At 37.4% G+C, this 18596-nt stretch overlaps 1 protein-coding gene across 1 annotated transcript; it reads right to left on the reverse strand.

Annotated features, from left to right (window-relative positions):
* Nucleotides 1–1382: 1382 nt before the first annotated feature.
* Nucleotides 1383–16447, reverse strand: LOC135467281 (protein YIPF3-like). The gene is made up of 12 exons (XM_064745048.1): nt 16412–16447; nt 13669–13756; nt 12640–12728; nt 12191–12297; nt 11100–11145; nt 10654–10746; nt 9433–9564; nt 8239–8361; nt 7811–7934; nt 7421–7558; nt 5524–5733; nt 1383–3486 (listed from the first exon to the last, which is right to left on the reverse strand). Exons 1-11 carry the CDS (start codon nt 16445–16447, stop codon nt 5534–5536), a joined length of 1176 nt encoding a protein of 391 aa, XP_064601118.1. The 3' UTR covers nt 1383–3486; nt 5524–5533.
* Between the last annotated feature and the right edge of the window lie 2149 nt (nt 16448–18596).

Genomic DNA, 18596 nt, shown 5'->3' on the forward strand with positions numbered 1-18596 from the left:
ACAGTTGTAAGTCTATCTGTATTATCATGTCCACAACCGACTGAATGGGAAGAATCCAAGTGATGTGGACAGTTGTAAGTCTATCTGTATTATCATGTTCAATAACCGACTGATGGGAAAGAATCCAAAGTGATGTGGACAGTTGTAAGTCTATCTGTATTATCATGTTCAATAACCGCCTGAAAGGGAAGAATCCAAAGTGATGTGGACAGTTGTAATTCTATCTGTATTATCATTTTCCACAACCCACTGAAAGCCAAGAGGCCAGCCCTCTTCTGCATCCATGCTTTCATATATGACTCGTGTTTGACTCACAAATTATTTTGGTCACTACAACATGGGGATCAAAACCGGTGCAGCGACGACAGTGTGTGAATAGTTGTCAACTTGTCACATGTAACAGGCGAAATCCGCGGGTTTTTTTTGACAAGGTGTGTGATCACTTCCGATGTAGGACAGAGAAACTCTTGTCCCACTGCTCTCAATGTTCCCGAGGCCTTGGTGGTAGTAAATCGTTGGTGACGATTGTGGGGCCGTTTGGGCTGCCTTACGTTCGATGAAAGGCGTCTGTTTTGCACCAAAATGACATACTTCAGTACGTCACACAAGGAAAATATGGTCCGTATATACTAGCTAACTTGACAAAGGTGGCTCTTATACCCTTACCCAGCTTCCCTAAAACTAACGGTTGTAGTATAAGTAAAAAATGATGGAGTATGGCGTTCAGTTTTACATGCTTGGGCAGTTTTTATTTATTTATTCATTTTATGGATATTTTACGCCGTACCAGTATTATAATGGGAGGAAACCCACGACCGTCCAGCAGGTTGCTGACAGACCTTCCCATGTACGACCGGAGAGGGCAGTTTTTCGGACTTGTAACAGTTGTCTGAACCGTTGGTCTTCGTGTTAATTTGATTCCCGATGTAGGCCTAATTCTATAATGGGAATAGACTCCGTTGTTCTTGATTAAATATCTCACGTTACTGTTACGTCGTTTAAAATTAAGACTAACCACTCATTCGCCTCCAAATAATACAAATGCAAAATCAGGAATGAATAAGTTTCCACGGCTTGTGATTTTTTTTACTTGATCTGTCCCCCTTACTATCCATAATTTTTTGCAGTCCATTGCATACATTTGACCCACTGCCCAGATGAGTGGTGAATGTCATCAGTAAAATATGGGGAGGATTAAAAACTGCAGTCTGGTAAGCAAATCCATTTTTGGAAAACACAGAGTAAAGAAATGTCAGATATGATTATGATGTAATTCCATTGAAACCTTAGGGTGAATAAAACAAAGATATACTAATCTTGAATTTGAGACTAAAATATGGAGAACAAATTTTATGGAAAAAAGACAGCAAATATTTTTGGTCTTGGTATTGTTTTATTTATATCATGTAGTCTAGCCTTTTGTCACAAAGATATGTACAGTGTGTGTAGACAGGCAAGAAATACATACTGTGTATTTACAAAAATTGTTCAGGTTATTTCACTATGAACAGATGTACAGAATGGAGTTCCAAATTGCATGCCCACAAAATAGAATTTAAACAAAAATTCCAGGGTTTAATACATCACCAATGCCCTATTGGCTGTCAGTTTAGCTCCACACCTGGAAAACAGCTGTACAAAGAGAAGGTTGTAAATAATTCCGTCGTTAAATATGTCAAAGAGTGGCTGTGACATCCTAGAGCAGACTGTCTTGGTGTAATAGTAATTACACCTTGGCTACATCTTCTTTACCATGTTTGCGCAGTGTCTGAGGATTTTTCCATCTGAGATGACACGATCAGTTACAGAGAAGGGATCTATTTTTCATAAATATCTTTATCAGTGCCAACCTTAATATTTTACCTCTATACTCAAACTGTCACTTGCAGATTTTAAGTTAACAGGTACACGTATGTTGACATAAATTTAAACCTGTTTGACCGAGTGATATATTTGAAAACTATAGAAACATGCCATGTTGGAAATAACAATATTGTCTTGATCTCCCTCAAGAAATCAACTTATTAAGACTATTATATTTCATCACTGCTTTTGCTCAGTAAAATCACACTCCAAATGACAGATTCTAGCTCAAGCACAGAAGGCATTGATTTACTGTAATTCTGGAGAAAACAAATGGATACTGCCTGTGGTCGAGTTTCCCACACAATCAAACCTCCTGCATAATTAATAACTATGGAAAACAGGTCTAAACAAGTGAACAATGGTGGTTTTCACCATCAATCCAGTAGCACTAGTCCCCATTCCCAGACAAAGGTAATCGAAAATCTATTAAACAAAACTTACTGGACTATCTCAAGGCCATGGAAAAATAAGAGGTTTTCGAGAATATGCAAGTACATGTATACATATGCAAAAATATGTACACTGAGACCTTTAGATGGGTACACAGAGACTTCATATTTGTACACAGAACATGGAGAGTTTAGTTGTTGGGTGCTATGTGTGTACATAGTGTAAGGGGAAAAAGGAAAGCAGGGTATAACAAGGGTGTTGTTAACTCTATAGAAGAGCTACCTGTTCATATAATATAAATATGTCTCTCAAACAGCCTACCGATACATTTCGTTCCAAACAATGTTCTTTCTCCACAATATAAACGCTATATACAAGAATCGACAGACAATAATTCTGAACTGTATGTCAACAAATCTGTGTTAAGTACAATGTTAAACTGTCTAAATCAGCAAACATAGCTTTATAAGACCCAAACTAATGATTTTTTTTTCTTAAATATACATTATATGCAAGGATAGCTTTTCATGCGCAAAGAGCTTGAACATCTTGCCTTGATAAGGTACATGAACATGTGGTCATGCCAAATAAATATGGAAGTTAGAAAATCCATTATGCTATCTGACACCTACATTTAAAAGAAGAAAGAAATAACCCACATGAATGACATCAGAACTAACCCAAGATATTTCAAACCACTGTTTGCTTGAATTCTTCATGATATGTTTTCAGATTTGTTGTAGAAATGCATCCATCAAAGCATAAAAGATACCCCGAAGCTGGTTGCCATCATTAACTTTACAGAATTCTGACCACACAATCTGCTATAGATCTACAAGATGAAGAGTCAACATTTCATGCAACATTCAAGCAAATGTCCACTACTCATTAACTTTGTGACGATGGTTTTAACAAGTTCTATAAACAAGGATAACTCAACATTTACATCACAACTTCCCTACCATTGCCTTAGTTCATTTAGAACACCAAACCCAGCTGGTGAGGTGTGTTCCACAATAAACACAATTACCACGAGTGACAACTGGTCAGCTTAAGAGATGTATATAATTTACCACTTGTTCCAAGGCAAGGAAACAATCACCATGTGCCAACAGAATATTGGTATAAAACTGGCTGTGCCAAAACTTTGAACAAGAGATTCTTCACATCTTCCACAAAACATGGGTGGGATGAGGAAACTCTTTTTGCCCTTTCACATCTAATTTCCATCTGGAATACAAGAGAAAATAAGAAAATGAACAATAAGTGAATGCAGCTGATTATGTTCTGGATTAAGATTGGCACACAGGTACACCAGTTCAATCTAATAGGATTTTCATTTCCCTGTTGTTAAAATAAAAAAAAGCACATCTGACACTTATCATGCATCAAAGTGTGACAAAGTTTAAGTGTAATGATGTTAGTACAGAAAGGTTATTAAAACATTGTTAAACAGAAGGTCAATCAACTGACATGAATACATGCAGCACATATAAGATGAGTATCAACAGTCATTCTGCAATATTTTGCTGCGCTGAAATTCAGCAAAATTAATTGAGATTGAGTCCAAAAAAGTCAAAATATACAATTCTTCTGTAACATTTATATATGACCAAAGCCAGCCAGCAAACAATTATCTAGTTTTGGCATTTTAGGAGGCATTTCACAGTCTTGCTAAGTGTTCACAGAGCCATGTGCATGTTACTACAACAGCAATAACAAACCTGCAGAACTGGTTGCTATAGTAACATCTGACTCGGTTTTGTAAAAGGACTGCTATAAATACCATCAGTATAGGCAGTGTTTGTCAGTAATTAAAGCTTTGCGCCTGGTTCTACAAAGCTATAATATGCTATTGATTGTAACAACCTTGGTAATATGTGTCTTTGGGCTTTGTTAAATGAGTAGTCTCAATCAACTTAAAGTAAATGACTTGAAATTTTGTCCAAGAAAACTGCATTTTTAGAGGCAAATAAATTTTGCAAAATATTACCTATGGGGCTGAAACTTACACTTTTTTTCCAGTAAGATATCACCCTACATGTACCTTTCCACAAACCTGTAATCACCTTTCAAATGTCAACACAATTCTCAAATTCAGGCAAAATGAGCAACATAAAAACTGGTAAATTATTGGGTCATTTGCCATAATCTATGATAGCTTTGTACAATAGGACCGAGTAATCAATGAATGAGAAATTAGTAGTTTTAGGCCAAGGCAGGATGCCAGCTTAAAGACGAAGAAATTGGGAATAATACCACGAAAACTTTGTCGCTGGAGTTCAAAATCTTAAAGGATACATGAAATGTTATTCTCAAATAAAGATTATGATTTTAAGGGAAATGAAGATAATAATGTCACAGAAAATGAAACTGTTTGGATTTCTGAGGCAGTCCCTTTATTTCTTGCCCATTTTCTGTGAACGACAGAAAAGTATGGGAAATGACGTCGTTAATTTACTGGTAATGCAGGACCAGCATTATAGGTCAAGTGATGGTATGTGCTAAATAGGTTAGCCCATGATTGATGCGAACTACACAACATTGTATCTCTACTTCAGCTTGATGCAATCTCGTGTAGTCCTTGTCAATCATGGGTTTACCTCTACATGGTGTTACTCTATTTGCAACTCTACCAAATTAGAAAGCTTAGTTATGTAAAGATTAGGAGGAAATAGCGGATCACTCTGGGTTATCAAAATTGTACTGCTGATTATTACACTTAACAAAGTATTCCACTACGCACTAAATAGAGCTTTTATTTATTCATTTTTTTTTTCAGTCTTTTGTTTTCAGGTAACATAAGTTTACTTCTGTGGAAAAACTTCAATTTAAGACGTCATCATACTGAGAGCTATTTCCTATTTTTCACTGAGCAACATGATTTACTGTTACTTTAAAATTTTTCATTTACACAATGGTGGTGAGATTCACGGGTGGAATAAACCAGAGTACCCAGGGTAAGTCATGCAAATGTGGCGAGTTTAGGAACTTTGCCACACTATACTGGTGGAAGATGAGTGGTCTTCAATGAATGTTTGGCTGCTCAAATGACTACAAAGAGCTTTGTTGGTTGTTAAATGTCAATAAGGCACCAAAAACTGTGACAATAGGGGAATCCAAAAAGTCCTTGCCAAAGGCTGGAATTGAACCTGTTCCTTGCTTGTCTTTGTCACTGAATGGCAATCACCTTAACCAATCGACCACAGCACTTTCCAATGTATTTGTAATGTACAAATCAACAGTTGTTTATCTGAAAGTCCTGACCTTTGTGTATTCAGGCAACAAGGACTTCCCCGAATTTCGGCAAGGATGCATTTTTGCTACTGCCATCCACATGTAGGACTGTACCATTGCTCAGACCAGCTACAGGGGCCATAGCCTTTCTGACGTCGCTCTGCACTGACTTTATAGCGTCACCGGCTTTCACACTCTCTACCACAGTCTCCCCAGCTTTTTGTAAATTTTCATCCACAGCTGGAATGACAAATGACCAGCATTAATTCATGGTCAGTGACTACAACAGCAGAGATAGCTCATTGCATAAAAAAACCAAGCTCTGGTTTCTGTCCTCCTGTGTTATTGACATGATATGGCTGCAATACTCCCACAGTGGAATTCCAGCCATAATCATTCCTTTCTTCCTTCCAGTCTTCCCTGCCTTGCCTGTATTGTTTTTCACCTAAACAAGTTACTTTTACTCAAATGTATTGCAAAATTAGCGTCAAAGTTAACAGCAATCTGTTTTTTAAGCTTGGCTCTTCCGAAAAACTTTAAATTGCATTTGGAACTTGTTATCTGACAGAAGTGTTTCCTAAATAAGAAAGTATAGAGTGTACCACATGGTCTGCGTATTAATACTTCAGTAATACACAATGACATAGACATCAACAAAGTTTTGCACAGTTTCACCCAGTATTGATATTTTACACTGTTAGACTGTTTTGTCAGGTACGAATTTTGTCCTCATTTGACATACTCATGGAAAATATTTTGCTCAAAAGATTATACAGTGAGATAAATGAATACACAATCAAAATTATCTCTTGCGAATAACAATGAAGCTGAAGCTTCTACTTCTGAAGAGTGTCACTAACAAGTTGTTCCTCTTACTTCCTGGATGTCTCTTCTGAACTGCACTTAGTCTGCTGGAAAAAGTAAATTACTTTGTGAAAAGATAAGTGAGTGAAGATATTTGTTCCTTAAGGAGCCAGCTGGAAAATGTATATATTCTTGCTCTTCTCTCACAATGGTTAGGAAAGGATTAAAGTTTGTGTTATCATGGTTTATGAATGAAGAGAGAACAACTGTGAGCCATGAGCACATGTGTACAACACATTTAAATCACCCACAGAACATACATGCATTTGTTTGAAGTGAACATATTGGCTGCAGAGAAGCAAGCAAGGTAAGGCAAGTTAAAAACACAGGTATAGCCCACACATCCAGTCAGTGTATTAGCTGATGCAAATAAAACAGAGCCAAAGAAAACAAATGAGAATAACAAAAATACGAAACAAATAGAAACACACACTCAACAAAAAGAAAATTTAAATAGAAACATTCTGCCTGTTTATGATTACAAAAATGCAAGAAAACAAATGGTCAACCACAGCTTGGAACCAGGATGTCCTTGTGTACAGAAAGTAATCAAACTCATAGATTCCTTATACCCAAATCCATTACAATTCACATAGCGCACCATTCAAAATATAAAAAAAAACATTGGATGTAGAGCTGAAAATGTACCATCTCTTCCAAATTCTGTTATTTTAACCAAACTTTATGACTGTAAAATCTCAACCTTTTCAACCACTAAAGCGCCTTTTTCAGTGGAAGTCAAGTACACAATCAATATGAAAATTATACTAAAAATAACTCATTTGTGTCACTCAAGATGCAAGCTTCATACAACTGGGCAAACTATTTTCCTATGCCCCATAGTTTTCAAAGAATGTTTCAAAATATTGGTGACAGAGGTTGTTGAAAAGGTTGAAGAATTAGGGTAAACTCAAAAAGTCTCCTTAAATACATAAACACAAGACATCCAGTGAAGTGAGTTATGCATTACATTCGTGTTTTTATTTATTCTGCTCGACTCTGCACTCTTCAAGAACATTTTACTGTGATTTATCAAATGTATTTGTCAGACAGAAGACCTCACCTTTACCAGCTGCATCAGGTAGAGCATTTTTGATATTGTCTATTCCCTCAATAGCTCTTTCCTTCAACTGATGGGATGCTTCTTCCAATGATATGTCTGGGTGTGGCTTCTTAAAGTCTTGGAAAGCTTCAGAAATTTCTGTTAGAGATATAACAAATACATGTACATGTTTCTTCCCCATAGAGCTTTCCTTCTACTAAAGCAATGAATAAAGTGTAAAGGCAAAGAAAATTCTAAAATAAAGTACATATTGGATGAAGACCAATAAACACTGTCCAGGAAAATAGTTTAATTTATCTTTTAAGAAACTTTCCTGAGGAGTAAATTGAGTTTTAAAATCAGATTGAGTGGTGTGCATCAAAGCACAACTTCATATAACTGGACACGAACCTTCAACAATTTGATGATAGGCAAAGTGGAGATATAACAGGAAGAGGAGGTGAAGAACAGCAAGTACTCCGCATACAATGAGACGCTGTGTCTGTCCGCTTGTACGTGATATCACCAGGGACGCCTACAAAAGAAACATGGCAACACTTGATTCACAAGATACTCATTTTTTTGAATTAAATAATGTGAAATATTCACACAAAATACCATTTAGTGTTACAACCATGCATCCTCTTTGGGACAAACTATCTTAAATCTGTTCCATCTCTTTTTTTTTTTTGACATGTAAAGCTGTTACACTAGTTATCAGCTCATATGTTATTTCAACAGATTCCACAAAAAAAAGATGTTTATGTAAACTATATGATAAGAAAAACTACATAATATGATGCCTCAGAGCACTTGGAATTTAAAATCTAATACCTTACCATGCGTAAGGAGGACAATCCTCCAACAATGGCCCAAAGAATATAGAAAAACAAATGGTCATGTGAAGTATGGATGATGGTTCCCAGGAACAGCACTAGGCAATGGCCGAACAAGGCATAACCCTGCAACATACACAAATACAATCTTCTTCATTCAAACACTGAATTGTTTGTTTACTTTTGAATACAGTCTTACTTTTTACGTTATTCTGGTTATATGATGACTTTGTCTTATGCCAGCACAGGTGCCTCAGTAGTGTCATATTTCCGTGCTGCCTCACTGAAATATTACTGTGAAGACACCAGACAGGACACTACAATGAAACCTGAGAAACAGTATAGTCAACATTGGATCAACCTGCATTGCAATGATTTTCCCTAAATTCCAAGCAAAGAAATCACAAGTTGATGGCATGATTTTCCTCAACTTAATTCAAAGACCTACTGAGTACAAGTGGACCATATAATATTCAGACCACTGTAGAGAAAATTAATCCAGATTGATTAAACAACATAAACCAAAAATTTTAAATGCAAAAAGGAAAAAAAAAAAAAAATAACAATAAATAAATAAATGCACACAATTTAAAAAAAAAAAAGTCCACATATTTGTTTTCGCAACATTAGTACCGATGTAAAATTTTTATAAAATAATACAGTGTAATTCTTCAACCTTCATTCAAGCAAATTCTGAGAGCATTATGCTGTAAAAAAATTATACTTTTCTGAAGCCCTTAAATTGGCCAATCCAACCAAAGTATTTTTATGTTCAAAACCAAATCAAAAACATGCATGAATTGCAATGGAAGTAGCTCTTTCATATGCGAAAAATTGAGGAATGAAAGCGCTCAAAGTTATATCACAACACCTCTTTTTTCACAGCATGCAAAAGTCTAAATATGTACCACTTCTTGCCTTTATTCACACCATGGAATTAGGTTTCAAATTCATTTAAAATATACCATGTTTATAAATAGCTGAAACTCATTATCAGTTTGCTTTTAATCAAAATTTGTCAATTAGGCTGCAATGGTCACAAAATGCCACAAGATTATTTTGCCACCTTTTGTCACTTCGTCACAAGCACTGTGATCCCATTTTATAGTTTGCAATTCAATACAATAATTTTAAGACCCATGAGCTTATCTGAACTACGTACAATTGAATAAGTACTACCTCCAACTTTCAACTTACCACCATGGATAGAATCTGTACAAAGGCCATATGTGTGTTACAAACATAGCAAAGGAACCAGATAAATGTGGAGGCCCCAAGCCAGTATGTGAAACACACTCCAAAAGCTGTTCCCATCAGTGTACCTTCCTCCTGGACAAATAAAACACAGCAAGCACATTCAAATCTGGGTCCTGAACTTCAAACTTTTCCCTCGTTAACAAAGTGAGGATCTTATGGTCGCATGTACTACCGGTAATGGCCTACGTGTAACTTTACTGGATTGACCGTGAACAATGCAGTGTGGAGGTTTACGCCAATCTTAATTAATTGTTCGTTTCTAATGTAATGTTTCAGGCAGAATGTTTAAAACCTCAGCAGGACTGGCATTTTAAAACATACTGTAGTTGTCCTAAAAATTCATAAAAAAGAACTCTGATTGAGCAGTTTGTGAAACTGCATAATGTTCCTAGTCATGTGGTACATTCAAATATTGACCTCTAAACCTAAAAAAAGTAAAATGATTGACATATCTAAATAATTGTGGTGGTAAAAGACACTGTGGGGGGGTTAGTGCACACCTTTACCACAGAAGTCTTTGATATACAAATCAGGAATTACATTTGGCAATCCATGTACTACGGGAGGCAACTGCAACACTGTGAACAGCTGAGCAAAATCTTGAGCTATGAGGTAAAAAACTTCCTTGGTATTTGACATGCAAATCGCTACTGATGATTGGCTATCTGTGTACTATGGGTGGCCACTGCAACCCAATGACTCGAAAACTTGCACCAAACTGGACATCGACCGCATCTGATCCTTCTCTCAAAATATCTCTCCTTACTTCGCATGGCGAGCTAAAAATTATTTTTGGTGGTGGAACTTAGATTTTCCAAGTAGGATATCATTTCATCTTCCAAATAATCCAAACAATGCAATCATTTTCATACAATTCACGGGTCTTTTGTTTGTATTTATTGCTTTCCGTATCTCTATTTTTATATATTAACAGTGTGACGAGAAACTAAGAATGACTTAAACATTGCCACACTGCCTCTAACAGCTGAGTTACAGAGTTCAGTCAAAACTAAGTCAGAGTATAGTGAACACAGGAAAACAGCTCAGAAGCTGTTCTTTATCAGGCTAATGGGTTCATTATAGCACTGAGTGTAATTTCCCATGTGGATGGGTACTCCGTAGATATTTAAGACTCATCCAAGAGACGGCTTGCGTTCTTACCACTTTATGCCCTGAAGTCTTCATCTGGAACAACAGGAGGGCAATCATGGTGAAGATGACCATCAGCGGACCATACAATTCCCGTGGTACTCTCTGTTGAGCACAGGAGGAGGTTAAACAAAAAAACAAACATTAAAAAAAGAAACAGTGAGAGGGAAGACAACTACAAGAGACATGTTAATTGTAATATTTACCATTTTCAAGCTAAAAGCCATGCAGAGGTGCCAAATATACTAAATGTGGTAGACACTGGGTTTCTGGAATTTTGAAAAGATAATTATGAACTTCATAAATTAATTTATGAGTAAGTTATTTTCAATGTTGCAAACCCAATGTCATAAAATTTAAACGGGCCAACCAACATCCACCAGAATCTTTTTCTGGGACAATTCAACACTTGTGTTGGTGATAATTTGACTAAAAATTAAGGAAAACACAAACTTTACCTGTCTTTGAGCTGATGGCAACTTGGGAACCAGAGACAAAAGCAATCTGGTGATAAAAATAAACACTCTTATAGTTCATGAATGAATGAATGCTTGGGTTTCAACGTCCTACTTAACAATTTTCCATTCATATGATGACAAGGGGTCATTATGTGCGTGTACATTTACCATGTATTCTTGTGGCAAGCCGAGTCCATGCCACCAAAGTGCTGCCGCCACTGAAGTATCATGCTGAAGACACCAGACATGACACCCCACCCAGTCACGTGATACTGACACCAGACCAACTAGTAATGTATTGCTTGCTCTAACCTCTCAGTGCTGAGCGCCAAGCGAGGCAACAAGAAGAGCCATTTTTAAAGTCTTTGATATGACCCGACACAAGTTTGATTCCAGGTCTCCTGACTTCAGGGCAGACACTCTAACCATTAGGCCACCGAAGTGGTCTCTCATACTCCACTGTGAAAGAAATACTCATAAAAGTAATGTCTAACCATGACAAAGTAAACGTAATTTATTAATCTGATTGATAATAATTGACACTCCAAAATACTCCACTTCTATGATGGCAGTTAGATTAAAGCGTGGAGAAAACCCTACTGCAACCAAAAGGAGACCACAGACCAAACCTACTAACGGAACCAGCAGAAGGTGGATTTGAACCTGTAATCTTTTTGGCCAAGAGCAAGCAAGAATAAGCCAATCCTCACAATGGAGCCAGGAAGGGCCACGCATGTACTAATACCACTATGAAAAGGCTTAGGAGAGTCCTATGACAGAAATCCTATGACTGGGGGGGGGAGGGGGGGAGGGGGGGTGTCCTCCGTGCGCTAACGCAGTGTAATGACCCAGGATCCTCTCATCCTCTCACCAAAGTGGTCGCTGTGAGTTGAAGTCCAGTTGATGCTGGCTTCCTTTCCGGCCATACGTGGGAAGGTCTGGCAGCAACCTGCGGATGGTCGTGGGTTTCCCTCGGGCTCTGCCCGGTTTCCAACCACCATAATACTGGCCACATTCGTATAAGTGAAATATTCTTGAGAACAGCATAAAACACCAATCAAATAAATAAATAAATGTCTTACTGGGCATACCTTTTGCTGACCTCCTGAGGTTCCACATCAAAGAAAGGGCGGAGTATATCAATGTTACCATATACGCTCCATGCTCTCTTAGCCTGCTGCTTCCCAGCTTCAAACACCTGTCAAGGGACATTGTAGCTATGGTATATGCAATGGTTAACTATTTTTCTTCATAATTACCGAGAATGTCAATATTAAAAGAATTCTAAATACACATTTTTCATTATTTTTTTGAGTAGAAGGCTATCCTGCAAAAGTACATGTAGCCAGCTACGTGGCAGATAATTAAGTGATGTAAAATAGGAGATCTGTCAAACGGGTGGCTACCCGCTCAATTTTTTTTTTACAAAAAAATGCATTAAGCCTAATAACCCCCCCCCCCCCCAAAAAAAATAGGCTGTTAGCTTTTACATGTAACACAATTTCATATCCTTCTAAGGACTGAAAATTCATGGTCTTACTGCTTCTGTGACATTAGCCCCAAATTTTTTCCCAGCATCCTCCATATATGAAGGACCTTCTCTTCTTTTCCTACCCACATCACGGCGTTCTGAAAAAGGAAGATCCCATCATTATACACCTGCTACAACGTAGTTTCTAACATATTTGCCTGTCTAGTCATATGCCATAGTTGAAAACTTTTACCTATATCTTTATAACTTGAAAAGATGTCATTAATTTATGGAACCACTTCTTAGCTAAAGTACTCAGCTACAAGTGGGTCAAATTTCAAAGCATTAGGTTGAAAACTAAACAAGAAATAAAAGCATTTCATCACTCGACAGTGGTCTCAAAAACATACAGGGAGAAAATGACCAATGTGTCCCGAGAATCGTAAAATGTGACAAAAATTCATCATTAATTAGTTTGCAAATTAATTTTAATAAAGACTTATCTTGCCTCAAGTCCAAAGGTGAATAGATCAACATATCAACCAATTTATTCAAGTTTACGAGATTACTCTAATTCATTACATGAAAGCGTAAATTGGTGTTTTATCTTGACAGAACCGAGCACAACCTCCTGGAATGTGTTTATAAACCCTTCCATCGCTGCAACCCGAATTCTCAGAGACTCAGTGAACAGCATAGAACAGCTTTTTACCCCTCAGTCCAATAATGTTTATTTCTTTGATTGGTGCTTTATGCTGTACTCAAAAGCATTTCACTTATACGACGGCAGCCAGCATTATATTGGGTGGAAACCCGGCAGAGCCTGAGGGAAACCCACGACCATCCGCAGGTTGATGCAGACCTTCCCACATGTGGTCAGAGAGGAAGCCAGCATGAGTTGGACTTGAACTCACAGCGACCGCATTGGTAGGATGCTGGCTCATTGCACCGTTCTGGCATGCTAGGCCCCTAGTAGTCTATTGTGTTTTCTATCAAAGCAAATAGCCCTACATGTTTGCTAAGGGTACCAAATTGCCTATCAGACAAATGACTCTGTGAAACAAACCACTGGAAACTGATCACGTTTCTAGCCTTTACCTTCAAAATGACTCTCATAATCTGATGCATCATTATCAATGATTTCCATTTCAGCATCTTCCAAATCCACCACTGCAGAGTGGGAACTCTGAAGGAAAAATAGTTGTATTATTATGACGTTATCAATCATTCATTCATTCTGAGTTAATATTCTCTGACAGTGCAATCGAGCAGTGCGTACACGTAATGATCATGTACATTGTATGACGTCTGAAACCAGGATCATTTCAGATACTGTATTGAAAACTAATAATCCACTGACCTGTCAGATTCATTACTTACAAAACAACATGCCCATGAATGTAATCTTTGTTTTTTTTTTTTTTTTTGATTGGTGTTTTACGCCGTACTCAAGAATATTTCACTTATACGACGGCCAGCTTTATGGTGGGTGGAAACCGGGCAGAGCCCGGGGGAAACCCACGACCATCCGGTATCTAACAGACCTTCCCACATACGGCCAGAGAGAAAGCCAGCATGAGCTGGACTTGAACTTACAGTGACCGCATTGGTTGGTCATTACGCTGTGCTAGCGCGCTAACCAACTGAGCCACGGAGGCCCTCCCCCCGTGAATGTAATCAATATTTTAGACATTTAAAGAGTGCTGGTACATAACATTTTTTTTTAGAATTTATGCCAGTCTTGTTTTGCTTATCTGTGTTAAGCATTCTGACACAAGTTTCCATTCAGCTTGTGAATGACAGAAAACAATGGCACGTAATATAATGACGATTAAGAGTCATTTCACTGAAAGTTAAGTTATATGCTATATATATATATATATATGCTATTTTGAGTCTTATTGTGAGTTCATGAAAGTTAAAACACAACAAGTAGGGGGTCTCACAAACTAACACATCTAACTGGAGTTAATTAACTGTAGCTGTTACAGGTGCTATTGAAGTGACAGCTCAAACTAAGCAAGATGTTGCAAATCTAGCAACTGCTGTAAAATCCAGTCTTTTAGTCTCACTCTCATCTTTAAGTTTAGAATTCACAAAATAGTCATATCCAGGCATATGGCTAATGTCTAAAAGACTATTGTATTCTTAGTTGCAGATCCGAGCGGGCTAGTTCTCATTTGAGCTACACAGTTACATATATGAGAGTCATGCAGAGATTTAAATTGTGTCATTTACATCATCTACCTCTGTTGACATGATGCATAAGAGCTTTTTTACCATGAGCAGATCAACTGTTGTCAACTGAATGCTCCTCCAAATTAACTAACCTGTTCTCATGCTGGACTAACCTAAAGCATAATACAAATTTATCAAAAAAGCATATTTTCAGAGTCTACCCTGCTGCGGCTGCCATCTCAACATGTCAAAGCCTGCATTCGTAAAGCGTCTTTTAACAGTAATTCAGCCTGAGCTGTATAATCTTTTGAAGTTGAACCAAGGTCCAACATGTTTTGAACTTGAATTTCTGCCAAGTTCCGTCAACGTACAGACTGGTGGTCTAATTTCTTACCATGAGACTTTTCACTGAGGATGTGTTTTGTCTCTTTTTGTTCAGTTATAAGGGTACTCTTGTCAGCCAGCTTTATACTTTGCCTAACCTTGGCAGAAGTTCAAATTCAAAACCTTGCAGACATTTGTTTGACTACTTTGATTCAAAGGTTGAAATGACTGGATTACAGTTAAAGATGGTTTACTGCTGTCACCTTATCTCACATGACTTCATGTTGTGTAGGTGATAGTCAGAGATTGCTCTGATGTCAGATTTGGCAAAATTTTGTTTGCCGAGGATGGTCCCAAATAATGTCAAAGCAAGCTTCATTTAAAAAACCTGATCCAGCCATCTGTCCTTGTCAAATATGTCGAGGTGGTACAGCAGGTGGATTTGTGCAATACCAATGAATCTGGCTTACATGTACACTGAATAGGAAATATCCAATCAATGCTGAGTTAGCAATATTTATTTCATTGTTGTTTTACGTGTACAACTGGAGAGAAAGCCAGCATGAGCTGAATTTGAAATCACAGTGACCGCATTGGTGAGAGGCTCTTGGGTCATTGTGTTGTGCTGGTGTGCTAACCCCCCAGGACAAGGAGGCCCCTGAGTTTGCAAAAACTCGACAGATGAAAAGGTAAGAAGCATTCATAGGTGTCTGCACACTTAAGGTTGTGGTGACGTATTGACAGATAATTTTTGTCTTAAACACCATAACAGTTGCATCAGGTTGTTAAATGGTGTGTTCTGACATCCATTCTTGGTCGAACAAGAATTTGCCAAAAACAACATCAAAGCAGTAGAATTTTCTGCATGGAGTTCAGCACTGGCTTCTGAACTGAGAGCTACCCATGGAAATGTCAGTTTAGCTTTGAGGTAACCTTAAATCTCTCCATAACTCACACAACTGCATTGCTGGAATGAAAGCTGTTCGTTTAACTCAGCAACCAAGGTAAATATGCAAACTGAAAACATGTTTAACACACACATTTTTAATGAACACAGTATAGGCAACGACCGCAATGTAGATCACCCCTTTAATCGTATGAAATGAAGTATTTTCATTAAAAAGAACTTAGTAGTTACGTTAATGTGTCAAGATTATAAGGGGTCCAGATTCCGTTATAATCAAACTTCAAATGTCAATTTGAATTTCACATCTCTGACTATACATATACTTGGCACATGTTGCCTTCAGGCTCCAACGGATTTTAAGGTCGAGAATTCAATCGTCATTAATGCAAAAGTAAAATGTTTAGTCTGAAATTACTTCAAATTCTTAATTACCTGCTGAGTAGTTGCCCAGCCACCACTGTCAGCCATGTTTGCTGCCGTGTAACTTTGGGATGAACTCATTTAAAAATAGTTCAAGATATGTGGATAACGGACTTTCTGGCACATTGAGCATCTGACATTAGGCTGACGATCACATAGGGATGTATAATGTTGGCTCTTACATACCCAGAATAAATCAACTTAGAACATATTTATCAGCTGTTTCTTTCTTTTTCTTCTCGTTCATTGCCATCTAATATATACGTACGGTAATTTAGAAAATTCTAGAAAAATGAATTCTGTTGATATACTTTCAGGTTAATAACAATTGAATCTTCACATCAAATACCAGTCAAACAAAATAATTGTCAAGGAAAAAGTACCAAGTGTTTTTCACTTTTGTAACTAAGTTTGAAAATTCTCTCCAGTCTGCTAACGTGATATCTTGCATTGTATCCTACACTTAAACGCAAAAATCTAACTTGATCAGATTTATCATTATTATGTTTAAAATGTTAATGTGACGTGACTGAATCAGTGTTCAGACCAGCCATAGCAAATAATAAATGATGTTGCATGATCCAGCAAATTCATGATATCTTTCACTCAGGCTTAATTGGATACAGCATTCAATCAGGAGGTTTGTCTGGTAGGCCTATGCTTGATGTGGGTCGGTTTCCTCTAGTCTAGCTGTACTTTGTTTCCTAATCAGACTGTATACCTGACTGTTTTCATATCAGTAGGCCCGTATAGTTTATCGTATGTGAAATATTCAGGAGAAGCCCGAAACACAAAACCTAAATCAAACTTTGAAGACAAAAAAGTGTTGACTTCCAAATTCAGTGAGAAACTTGGTTGATGCTGCTATAAATGTACTGTTCAAATACCACAGGCTGTCTGTTATCAGTTTCTTTTCACTGAGAGTGTTTTATTTACAGACATACCTTAATAACAATTTATGGTGTGTATCTAATTTTATTGAATTTGAATCAATCTTTGATGTGTTTTGATGTGGCTTCATTGAGCATTGTTTCAGTCATCCCTGTAGGTAAGTATGCTTGGGGTTTAACGTTGTACTTAGCAATTTTTCAGTCATATGACGACGAGAAGTCATTAGGCATGTGTACATACACTGTCTTCTTGTGGCATGGCGAGTCCATCCGTCAAAGTATCATGCTGAAGACACCAGACATGACACCCCACCCCTTCACAATATAATGACACTCAGCCACCAGTGCTGGTCCTTGCTCTAACCTCTCATTGCTGAGCACCAACAGAGGCAGCAGCAAGTAGGCTTACCATTTTTAAGTCTAATTTGGTGTGACCCAACCCGGGTTTAAAGATGCTTGCATTTTATATAGCTACACTGTAAACTGGACACACAAGATGCTGGTTCAATCCCAGTGTTAGACCTTGAACGCCGGACACTTCTCATTATGGTGCATTATTGGCATTTCTCAGCCAGACAGATTTGGAAATTCTTGTTTACAATGTATGTTGGAATGTTACATATCTCTCATGATAATGCGTGAAATGCTAATTCTGCACATAACTCACATTTCTTCATCTCTAAGGCTGTCAGTGCATTGTCTGTATCCACAGTTAATTAGCCATCCACAGTGCTTGTCAAGCCAATTAGTCTGGTCTTACATGAAGCTCAACACAGATCTCTTTCCTCATGCCAATATGGCATACACCTTGAATTCCCTTGTAGGTGAGAACCTGAGTGTCACTGAGTGTGAGTTTGTCAGTAAGCGAATTGCTTAAGGCCAAATGTTGTCCCCCCACCCAAGTATAAAACTGACATACAAGTAAAATTCTGTAGTATATACACCAATCAAATGAATGTATAAATAAAGTTTTAAGCAGCATGCTGTCATTTATTCTCATATGTCTGAACTCAATCACTACATGATTAAAGCTATAATTATACATATTCCAAACCATTAAAATTTATACCTTTCTGCAGTTTTACAAACACTACAACCTGCTGCTGCCAAATATTACAAAGTACATTAACCACAGTTGACCGACTGACATTTAAATATTGACATTTATTCATATATGTACACAGCAGACTTATAGGTAATAAAAGGTTTATATGAACTGAGCATTCTATATAACACATGTAACCCAAAACAACTATTATTAACTAGGGTGTACTAAATCCTAAGTTAAGACATTTTGAACAATTAAA

This window comes from Liolophura sinensis, chromosome 6 (genome assembly GCF_032854445.1).
Source record: "Liolophura sinensis isolate JHLJ2023 chromosome 6, CUHK_Ljap_v2, whole genome shotgun sequence".
Lineage (NCBI taxonomy): Eukaryota > Metazoa > Mollusca > Polyplacophora > Chitonida > Chitonidae > Liolophura > Liolophura sinensis.